General features: G+C 43.1%; 1 protein-coding gene across 5 annotated transcripts in view; it reads right to left on the bottom strand.

The window, feature by feature from the left end:
• LOC137623217 (FK506-binding protein 15-like) overlaps nucleotides 1-12,123 on the bottom strand; it is a 176,189-nt gene that overhangs the window by 60,956 nt on the left and 103,110 nt on the right. For all 5 annotated transcript variants that reach the window (XM_068353933.1, XM_068353935.1, XM_068353936.1 and 2 more), the window contains exons 14-16: nucleotides 1,507-1,599; nucleotides 854-934; nucleotides 541-744 (exon numbers count right to left, since the gene is read on the bottom strand). In XM_068353933.1, coding sequence (XP_068210034.1) covers nucleotides 541-744; nucleotides 854-934; nucleotides 1,507-1,599 — 378 coding nt within the window. The remainder of the gene's footprint in view (nucleotides 1-540; nucleotides 745-853; nucleotides 935-1,506; nucleotides 1,600-12,123) is intronic.

Consider the following 12,123-nt stretch of genomic DNA (forward strand, 5'->3'; position numbering starts at 1 on the left):
AACTAGTGCAAAGTTACAACTGGGGAAAAACTCAAAAGTTGTAATATAACAAAATATATAATCTGAGAGGTTGGAAAGCAAGATGGAAGAAAGAAGCCAGAAACAGAGATATAGCAAAGTGATATAGCAAAAGGCTAAAATGTGAGTGCAGCTAAGGCCCAAAGAAACAATATAAATACCCTAAGTAATGCCTACAGTCACCACATAATTAATTGAAGAGTTTTATATAAAAAAAATGTTTGTACTAAAAAAAACATCACATTTGGATAGTCTGCAAAAAAGTTTAACATTTCCTTTAATGTTATTTAGACTAAAAATTAGTTTACATTTGTAAGCCCTTTTATCAAGTATAGGTCTTGATATTCATAACAGTATCCATAACTGTGGTTTTACATACAATGACACTAAGAAATATCAATAAAAATTCCCGACAACAGTAGGAATAATTTCTAATATGATACCATACAATTTATAATTTAAAATATTAGGGACAAATTGATCTACAAGAGATATGGATGTATAACATCATGCAATAAATACCCTTATAACAGTGAGAAGAGTCTGGGTGACAACAGCTCCAGAATACGACCCCTCTTCTGTAAACTGCGGTTTAAGAGTTTTAAATACTGTGTTCATAACCTTCTTGACAGTAGCTACAATGTCCTCCGAATTTGATGAAGACTTAATGTTACCGTTCGAATTCTCTAATGCTTTCTTTTCTCCTTCCAGCTTCTGAATATGTGCCTAATGTGAAAAAAAAATAACGAGATGTGTACCAAAGCATTTCTATACAGCACAGTATATAAATATATAAATTAAGAAGCAATATACTTACAATGTCAAGTAACATTACCTTACACTTAGATGCTTCTTGCTTAAGGTCCTGTATGGTCTCAACATTCTGAGCCTGCTGTTCTGCTAAATCTTTCTCCAACTGGAAAATAAAACAAATGTAGTTTTCCTCCAAAAACTTACTCATTAGGTCTATGCCCTTTCACAGCACCACAATTAATACTCAACACACCTCATGGTACCCAGATTAACCAAGTACCTTTTCATAGATTGAGATGATATATCTCAGCTAAAACTGTTATAATTATAGAATGGATGGCCTGGCCAAATTTATTGTCTAAAGAAAATGTTTTTTTTTTTCACCAAAATGTAATCTAACTTTATAGGGTAAAAAAAGTGAACCAACCTATACCTCTATTGCAATGAGATTAAAACACATCTTAGTACATCAATTACTGGCTCCCTCTCTCATTCCCATTACTATAAGATGATGCCCTTCAATAAAGCCAAGGTGCCATAAGCACTTAGCTTAATGAGAAAAATAAGATGAGGATAGGATGCTTTGATTATAAGTTGGGAATTTTACAAAATATATATCATATAAAGTTTAAGTAAAAATTCAAGAGAAGCAAGAGTTTTCATAATCTCATGACAATGAACACCTAAATGATCAGAAAACATACATACTGTACTGTGTAACATTATCAAAATTACCTGACTAATTTTGGAAGTTTTAATCATTATGTCTTCGCGCAATTGATTTTCTATTTCTTTTTCCGTGCTGCTCTCTCCATCACCTCTTGTTCTCTGAAAATAAGAATACCTCTAAAATTACTATAGTCTATTTTTTTACCGTTGCATATTTGCACCGACTCACAGGGCTGCCCTTTTAGCTCGGAAAGGTTCCTGATACCCGATTAGTCGGAAGTACTTTTGTCCGAACACCTTCATTGTTCTCAAATAATTACCAAGTAATGTGAATCAAAACTTATTTATTAACCTATATTTCTCCATCAGATATGTTTTGTCAATAAACAATGTGAAAGAATGAATATGTTATAAAGTATCGTCATGGTACAGTAAGTCTAAATTTGATAACAAAATCCACCAAAGTCAATGACAGCAGCTTATTTTCGGATGCACGCTTTGTAAATTTTGTAATTTCTCACATATTTTAACAGAAATTGGGAAAATTACACTCAGCATAAATTAAAAATGATGTTATAAACTTTCTTTGAATACCAGAATTTACCAAAAAACGGATTTTGAGCGAAGCGAAAAATCTATTTTTGGGTGAGATGGCCATGTCGTCCTGATGGAAGTTCCTAAAGGGTAGCTTCCTTGGGTATATATAACTACGGCGATATTCCCAGAGAATTTACCTTAAGGTACCCAGAATTCTAACTCCTGGAGCGAATATCCCTAATAAAAGAACCAGGGATATCGCGAAATATCAGAGGACGTATTCTTGACACGCCACATAGCAATCTGCACCCCGAACAGAGTTAACACTTCGAAGGGGTCAATTGGCAAGAAAACGAAAAACGAGAAAGAAAAGAGAGCCGCTCGCAAGGTATCTCTCCTCTCCCGTTTCGTAAGCGTGCATTGCGCTGCTCACGGCGCCATCTGTATTCCTTGTAGCGATACACGAGGTGCTATAGATACTGTATGTAGGGAGGGGACCTACAGCCCTTTTTAGAAGAAAAGGGAAGGGCAGGTCCATCAGTACGACATGGCCATCTCACCCAAAAATAGATTTTTTGCTTCGCTCAAAATCAGTTTTTTGGGCTCAAGCCATGTCGTCCTGATGGAAGTATACCAGAGCATTACTGTATCTGTGGATTCTCAAAACGTGCTGTACTCCCCGAAGGTATTTCCCGGCCAACTAGACCTAGAGACCTAAGATGTTACCATCATACATCTTTTCATCTAACCATAGACCATGCTAGTGCTTCCTGGCCCCTACAGGGAAGTCTCATACTAGACTCTGGAAAAGTCTCGAAGAATACATATACCTATGTATAAATAACAGACAAGCCAATATAGTGGTCTCACCCTATATCATGTAAAGCATAGTTTGTAAAGAGCCACTGAGTCAATATGAAATAGCGACCAGTTCCCCGTTCATTACTGGATTGGACAAAGGTTTATATCCGGGTAGGAGGAAAACTTGCATATCCGCCACCGTCCCCTTAGGTCATGGAATCCTCCCGCTAGGGGAAAGCATAAATCAATGCAAAAATGTTTGCATAAGGAACAATCTATTAGAATTATCCCAGATAAATATACAGAGTAAACGTAATGCTAAAACATTTCAAGTAAAATGACTCAGGCGAAGGAGACGCAAGGTTCACAAGAAGTAGTTTATTAACAAACAATAAAATAAAACAGGTTAAACAACAATTATACATATATAAGAGGAGGATAACCAATAAATAAGCATAAGCATGATAGTAAACAGAAAACTTGTTTATCAATATGGAACAGTCAATGTGGGCACCCCAGTGCCCTAACACTTAGTTTGTAGAACAGTTCGTAACTACACACTCACCCCGGAATTAATCGTCCCAATTAAATCCACTGTTCCTCGCAGAGTTAAACAGCAGGGTTAACGACACTACCCACTGCTACCAAAGACCTCTTCAGTTGCTCCACTTGCTTCGCATAGTGACGAAAGAAAACTCTGGAAGACTTCCAGCCAGTGTATGAGCGAAGATGTTCGAAATCCATACTATTAAAGAAATTTAAGGATGAGGCAACTTTCCTCGGATCGTGACCTGGGGGTGTACTGTCTGGATCCGCTCTGCGAATAAAATAGGTGATTTTCGCCCTAAGTTGTTTCAGTGATAAATTTGAGCCTGATGTTTCTCCCCTGAATAGTTGACCACCCCTGAAGTCCGAAGTTCTACGAAGATAGACCTTTAGGCATTCCACTGGACAGAGATGCATCTTCTTTCAGAGGGCAGATTCTCCAGGGACCCCACCTGTTGGTGAGTAACTCGTTCTTGGCGAGAAACGTAGGATCCGGAAACAGGTTCAGTTCTCCCCCATCCAAGAACTGAACACGACCTTCCTCTCTCGAGAGGGCTACAATTTCACTAACCCTGGCCCCTGATGCGAGTGCAAACAGGAAAATAACTTTTTGGGTCAAATCCTTTAGAGCACACTCCTCATTGTTCAACAGCGAAGCGAAATGAAGAACTTTATCTAAAGACCATGAAATGGGCTTTGGAGGTGCTGATGGTCTGAGCCTAGCACAGGCTTTCGGAATTTTATTAAAAATATCGTTAGAGAGGTCGACCTGGAAGGCATATAAAATGGGTCTTGTCAAAGCAGATTTACACGTTGATATTGTGTTAGCTGCTAACCCTTGACCATGGAGGTGGATGAAGAAAGATAAGCAGAAGTCCGTCGAGATCTTTTGCGGATTCTTCGCCTTGACAAAGGCCACCCATTTTCTCCATGATGACTCATATTGCCTTCTAGTGGATTTGCACTTATATTCCTCTAGGAAGTCTATACTGTCTTTCGAAATCCCGAAACGTTTTCTCACCGCTAGGGAGAGAAAATCATGAGCTGCAGGTTCCGGGTTTTCTGTGATAAAGCGCAGACAGTCGACTTCTGAACTCGCTGGGTCAGAACTGGATCTGGTAACGGTAGACACTTCAGCCGTAGTTCCAATGCCAGAGGGAACCACACGCTGTTCGGCCACTTGTGAGCCACTATTGCCGCTACTCCCTTGAAAGATCTCAGTTTGATGAGGACCCTCAATAGAAGGTTGTGAGGAGGGAACAGGTAAATCCTGGACCATCTGTTCCAGTCGAGGGACATCGCGTCCACTGCTTCCTCTAAGGGATCCTCGTACGGGGACACGTAAAGGGGTAACTTCTTGTTGTCTTTCGTCGCAAAGAGGTCTATCTGCAGTTCTGGGACTTGACTCAAGATGAAGGAGAATGATCCTGCGTCTAGGGACCATTCTGACTCTATTGGTGTGAACCTGGATAGAGCGTCCGCTGTCACATTGCGGACTCCTTGAAGGTGAACTGCCGACAGGTACCACTTCTTCTTTTCCACCAGTCGAAAGATGGCCAACATCACCTGGTTGAGTGGAGGTGACCTCAATCCTTGTCGATTCAAGCATCTCACAATCACCTCGCTGTCCAGTACCAACCTTATGTGGATCGAGCGACGAGGGGAGACTTTCTTCAAGGTAAGGAGTACTGCCATAGCTTCCAGAAAGTTTATGTGAAATGTCTTGAATAGATTGGACCAAGTTCCTTGGGCCTTCTTCCGATGAGAATGACCTCCCCACCCCTCCTTCGAGGCGTGTGTGTGAATAGTCAACGAGGGGGGAGGTGGCTGAAGAAGCACCGACTTCTTTAGTTGCCTGACTTGGGACCAAGGCCTGAGAAGTGTACGTAGACGAAGCGGTACTGGTCTTATCAGATCTCTTCGCGCGTTTGATACATAACTTCTCCAAACTCCGGTTGCATCCTTTAGCTGTGCTCTTAGCACTGGGTCTGTTACTGAGGCAAACTGTAGAGAACCCAGCACTCTCTCCTGTTCGCGTCTTGATATCCTTTCGGAATCCAGAAGTCTCTTGATAGAACCAGCTATCTCATTCCTCTTCTTCGCCGGGATGGAGAGTTGGTGTGACACTAGGTCCCAGTGGATTCCCAACCACTGGAACTTTTGAGATAGAGAAAGTCGAGACACTTTTTCTGTTGATCTTGAAGCCTAGATGCTCTAGGAACTGGATCACCTGTAGGGAAGCTTGCAAACATTCTGTCTTGGATGCTGCCCACACCAGCCAGTCGTCTAGGTAGGCTACCACCTGGATTCCCTTTAGGCGTAATTGTTTGAGAGCTACGCTCGCAAGCTTCGTGAAGATCCTTGGGGCTATGTTTAGCCCGAATGGCATGGCTCTAAAGGCGTAGTCTTCGATGTAGCTTGAACCCTAGGTAGGGGGAGAGTTGACTATTGATTGGAAGGTGCCAAATCTATGGAGATGGTATATGCCCTCCTGGGCAGTAAGGTCCTTATGTGTTGCAGCGTTAGCATCTTGAACTTGCAGTTCACTATGAACTTGTTGAGTGGCGACAAGTCCACAATGACTCTGAGTCCTTCTTGGGAACACAAAACAGCCTCCCTTGGAATTTGATGGACTTTACTCTTTGGATTACTCTTTTCTCCAACAGTTCTTGAATGTACTCCTCCAGAACGGGGGTGGAGTGTTGGAAAAATCGAGAGCACGGGGGTGGAGTGCTGTACCAGCTCCAACCCAGTCCATTCTTGAGTAGGCTGTGGGCCCAGGGATCGAAGGTCCACCCATCCCAAAAATTCTGAAGTCTCCCTCCTACCAGTATCATCTCACTTTGGCTGCTGTTGCCATGAGGTCTTGCCTCCTTGACCGCGACCACCCCTGAATCCCCTCCCCCTTGAGGGGCATCTAGACAAACCTCTGGCTGCTCCTCTAGGCTTCGCTCGAAAGTTAGTTGACTGCCCTTCGAACGCTGGGTTAAATGCCGGAGACTGCGTTGACACAGCCTTGGGGTACCCACTGGTACGTGGTCGGGGTTTGTGCCACCATCTGGGGCACTGTAGGCATAGGAAGTTGTTGCTGCTGCTTCTGTCTGAATGGCTTGGCTGGCCGAGAGGGTAGCCTAGTCTTCTTAGTCTTCCTCTTTGGTTGGGGACCCTCATCCGGGGAAGACTTTCTCTTGAGAGATAGGCCCCACTTCTGGAGAAGGTTTCTATTCTCCGTGGCGGCCTTATCTACAACCTCCTTGACCGCTTCACTAGGGAAGAGGTCTTTGCCCCAAATGCTGGAGGAGATTAGCTTCCTTGGCTCGTGCCTCACCACAGCCGAGGCGAACACAAACTCCTTACAAGCCCTCCTAGCTTTGACGAAGCTATAAAGGTCCTTCGTCACTGTGGCTAGGTGTGTCTTAGCCACTACCATAAACATTTCATGGACCTTGGGGTCACTTGCCATTGTCTCTAGAGTTGTTTGATGAGACATTGAGGCAGCAAGTCTTTCTTTTGTCTCAAGCTCCCTGCGCAAAAGAAAGTCAGACAGCTTGGGGAAGTTCTCACCGAACTGACGTCCGGCAATATCAGCCTCCAACTTCCCGACTGAGAAGGTAAGATGGACGTTCTTCCAGTCCTTGTGGTCCATGGGTAGGGCCAAAGACAGAGGTTTACACTCCTCCAAGGAGGGGCATGGCTTACCTGCCTCGATTGCTTTCAGCACAGCCGTAAACCCTTTCTGCATAAAGGGGAAGGCTCTAGAAGGAGAGGACACAAAGGAAGGGTGCTTCTTTCTCAAAGCAGATACCTTTGAGTTTGTGAAGCCCCTCTCTTTCATCGAGCTTGACAGTAAAGCTTGAGCCTTAGCGTGGTCCAAAACTATGACCTCCTTCGGTTCCGTTTCTTCCTTTGAGGCTGGTTCCTTCCTTAGACGGACATAACAGTCAGGATACGACTCCTTGCTGGGCCAGAATTCCACCTCCTCAAGGGGGACTGAGCCCAACTTCTCCGAAATGACGATTTTTCCCGTCATCATAGGCATGTGCTCGGCATACCTCCAAGGGTTGGCATCTGAGCACAAGGGAAGGTCTTTCACGCTTAGCTTCTTCTGGGCCCACGTGATGCTGCAAGTCTCCGCATCTCCAGCTTCATTGCAGCAGCCTTCTCATTATTTTCCCTCTGCATCTGTTGGATCATTCCAACGATGGAGGAAAGGGTCTTTCCCAGCTCATCTGGGAGAGAGGACGATGTTGAGGGAATAGGTTCAGGGGCCTGAACCGGAGTAGCCGACACCTCATCGAACTCTTCCTCTTCATTGTCTAGAGCCTGCTCTTCTTCCTGGTCTTCTGCCAGAAGGGCTTCTTCCAAACGCTCGGACACCTCCGACATCCTATCGTCCAATTGGATGTTCTGCAGGGCGTCCGCGACTTCAGCATCCACCGGGATCTGAACCAACGGTATCTCCGCTTGAGGCTGGGGAATCACTGCCTCGGCTGACGCCTTGGGGAAAAGGTAAGCCCTCATCTTCTCACTTGGAAGATAGGGCCCAGAAGTGTTCTGAAAGCCCCTTACCCAGGTACGAAGCTTCTCCCTTGTTGCGTCCCTTGACTCCGCCGTCTTAAGGGAATCAAAAGCCTCAGTAATCAGGTTTGTGCACACGGTACATACCTGCGGGTCCCAAAACCGGAGATCACCTTTGGAGACTGTGCATGCTGCGTACCTCCTACACAAGTCATGTCCGCAGAAGTTCTTGCTACGGACGTTGCAGAAAACGCTTCCACACTTCAGATGATCCTCCTGTAAAGAGAAGAAAATTCCATGAGTATCAAGTGAACTACGTATCTCTGGATATACATAGCTTAGCATAACTAAACTAGAAAGGAAAGACACACACTTGTATTTCCCGCACAGTCAATTGCTGCAACCTTCCAGATAATAAAATCGTATGGTTAATCTATTCTAGAGCGACCAATAAATAATTTCCAGAGGAAACAGGTGTAGCTCACACCCAAATAAGTGAGTTTAAAATGCTGGATAGTAGATAAGAAAGACAACACAAAAGTGTTAGAAAAACTTAGTGTTGTAACAAATACTATACTATAGTTTTCTCCCTACAGTATATACTATACTTAAAAATACTGGCTACAGTATAAAAGGTAATGTGCAGGCCAGCACACACCTTAACTAGTTCCAAAGTATACTACTTATAGACTATAAGGTGGAAGAACGCTGGTTCAAATGCGTGTGCCGGCCGGCAACTACACAAGATAGTACCTGGCTGTCGGCCGCCAAACGTAGCGGCCGGCAGAACCTCGGTGTGTTTCTATTGCCGGCCGGCAGCTAAACAACAACAGCACCCGGCTGCCGGCCACTAATCGTAGTGGCCGGCAGAACAATGGTGTGATATATAGCCGGCCGGCAAAGGTATACAACCAATGCCGGCCGGCAGCAAAAGAACCAGAGAACTCCGACTGCCCGGCTGCCGGCCACTTAGGCCGGCAGCCGGGCTAGGGTACAAACACTTGAAGAAAAACAGAATGGATGCCGGGATAAGAGACTGTACTGCCTCATAGCCCGGCAACCCGAAAGAGTGCACATAAGGAAGGGGAGAATATAACTTCAGGCTTCCTGACCAATGCCATCTGGCTCTACAGACAAACATGGATGAGAGACCAAGGGAGGTCCGGGCAGTACTCAAAGCAGAAGACCCTTGCCAGCCGGCAAGGGACTGAGTCAACCCCACATCCTAACCTATGCTAGGTACAGATGTAGAATGATGGACAGGGATGCAATGGCTAGGCCATCACTAAGGAAAGAGGGGGAAAGGGGGAAGAGGGTCCTGCCAACCTTGCTCTAATAATGAATCACCCGCAGCCAAGAAAACTCATCTTAGCCTAGGGGAGATCCAAGGAGGGCGGCCAGCAATACTTGCCAACTCCCTCGGAACCAAAGCAAGGAAGGCGTTATTCACAGAAAAGAGGATCTTATCCTCCACACCGAGAACAGCAACACTGGACTAGTCTGCTAGATCACAAAAAGAAGGAATCATCTCGTACAGAAACCTTCGAAAGTGAACTAAGGAGGCTAAGCCTCCTATGTCTGCTGTCAGCCTACCAAGGGAATCTCAACCACAAGCTAGACAGAAACAGACTCAGACTAAGAACTCTGATGTCCTGCCCCCTTCCTGAAGCCAGACTTACTGGAAACAGGAAAGAATAGAAACACCCTAATATAGTTGTATCTAAAGTCAATTCAGATAAACCATTGGGGTTAAGCCCAAGGCTTAAGCAGAGGTTAAGGGATTGCACACATTCTCCGAAGAGAAGAGAGCAACCGGGGAGTGTGAGAAAGTATACTATGGCCCCATAGACAACTAGCCTAGGCGCGAAGAGAATCTATTACCTAAATCACCGAAACTCACTCGTATACTATCTTGGAAGAAAATCAACATAATCTTAAATGTATAAAACTGCCTAAAGCTTCAATAAAATTTTAAAACACTCGGAAATCTGAATATCATGCAGGAAAGTACTAGGACCAAACGACTAGGCTACAAGGTCTAGCGTAGACCCGAATCGGCAAATCCTTTGCCAAAACGGAAATACTAAAAACATCATATAAAGAAAACCTATGTAACGCTGAATACAGTGTATCCTCGTTTATCGCGGTAGATAGGTTCCAGACCCGGCCGCGATATGTGAAAATCCGCGAAGTAGTGACACCATATTTACCTATTTATTTAACATGTATATTCAGACTTTTAAAACCTTCCCTTGTACGTAGTACTGTTAACAAACTACCCTTTAATGTACAGAACACTTAATGCATGTACTACAGTACCCTAAACTAAAACAGGCACAAATATTAAAGGCGATTTTATATCATGCGTTTCCTAAACGCCAAAAAGCACGATAAAAAATGGCAACCAATGTTTTGTTTAGGTTTCTCTGATCATGATGAAGAAACAAACGCATTTACTGTACACATCTGTGTATAGGTTAGTTTTTGCATCGATTATATTGATTATTCAGTACAGTATATTGATTTTGTTATTACCAATATGTATATATATATATGGGTTATGAAAAAAATCCGCGAAGCGGTGAATCCACGATGGTCGAACCGCGAAGTAGCAAGGGTTCACTGTAGCTAAAATTATTAAAGCGAAACAGCCGGGAACGTCGCTCTGGCTAACTAAACAACTCATACATAGCGAGCGACAGCGTCCAGGACGCCTCCGGTAGGCAACAGCTCTTGTAACAACGATATCACTATCAAATCATTTTAAAACTACCAAGAGCTTACATTTATATATAAAAGAAATAATACTCAACTTATCAGAAGCAGAATAAGTTGGAGAAAGCATTATAAAGTTGAAATAATCCAAGAATTGCGAGATAACACAGGGAAAAAACACCGAGTTGTTGAGCTACGCAAAAAGGAATACAGATGGCGCCGTGAGCGGCGCAATGCACGCTCACGAAACGGGAGAGGAGAGATACCATGCGAGCGGCTCTCCTTTCTTTCTCGTTTTTCGTTTTCTTGCCAATTGACCCCTTCGAAGTGTTAACTCTGTTCAGGGTGCAGATTGCTATGTGGCGTGTCAAGAATACGTCCTCTGATATTTCGCGATATCCCTGGTTCTTTTATTAGGGATATTCGCTCCAGGAGTTAGAATTCTGGGTACCTTAAGGTAAATTCTCTGGGAATATCGCCGTAGTTATATATACCCAAAGAAGCTACCCTTTAGGAACTTCCATCAGGACGACATGGCTTGAGCCCAAAAACATGGAATTAATAAAACCCGATATTTGTGAAAACTTATGGGGAGGTAAAAGAACAGCCTGCAGCGGCCTGACAGGAAAACAATCCCTTCTGACTGTCATAGACACAGTTTTTTTTCGTAATATAGTTCGGCCTATTCCTTTCAAGTTAAATAGTCTTGCATTCTCTCTCATTTAAATATTTTGCTTAGTATTTTCCCACATTCCTGTTCCTCACCTAATATCTATCTATTTTCCCTGATATCCCTTCTTTCATATATGGGATATCCACACTACGATTCCTTATGTTTTGTACCTTATGTCAGTAAGTATGTAAATCATAATAACAACAAATTTTATGATGTGTAGTAAGTATAGCCTATTCTGTAAACCTATTTAGTAGCTCACATTACAGTATATCAAATGAAATTAAGCATAGTATTTTTTTTACCCCCGCCTCTACACTATTCTAATGAGACTAGCACGCGCTTCCCTTCAAACCAACACTTTCCACAGAGGATAAGTAGTAAGGAATCGTAGTGCGGATATCCCATATGAAAGACGGGATATCGGGGAAAATAGATAGATATTAGGTGAGGAACATGAATTTGGGAAAATACTAAGCAAAATATTACAAAGAGAGACCATGCAAGACTATTTAAACTGAAAGGAATAGGCCGAACTACATAACGAAAAAAAAACTACGTCTATGACAGTCAGAAGGGATTGTTTTCCTGTCAGGCCGCTGCAGGCTGTTCTTTTACCTCCCCATAAGTTTTCACAAATATCGGGTTTTATTAATTCCATGTTTTTGGTAAATTCTGGTATTCAAAGAAAGTTTATAATAACATGTTTAATTTATGCTGAGTGTAATTTATCCCAATTTATGTTAAAATATGTGAGAAATTACAAAATTACAAAGCATGCATCCGAAAATAAGCTGCTGTCGTTGACTTCGGTGGATTGTGTTATTAGATTTAGACTTGCCATGACAACACTTTATAATATACTGTATTTATTCTTTCACATTGTTTATTGA

The sequence above is a fragment of the Palaemon carinicauda genome, chromosome 30 (genome assembly GCF_036898095.1).
Source record: "Palaemon carinicauda isolate YSFRI2023 chromosome 30, ASM3689809v2, whole genome shotgun sequence".
Classification (NCBI taxonomy): domain Eukaryota; kingdom Metazoa; phylum Arthropoda; class Malacostraca; order Decapoda; family Palaemonidae; genus Palaemon; species Palaemon carinicauda.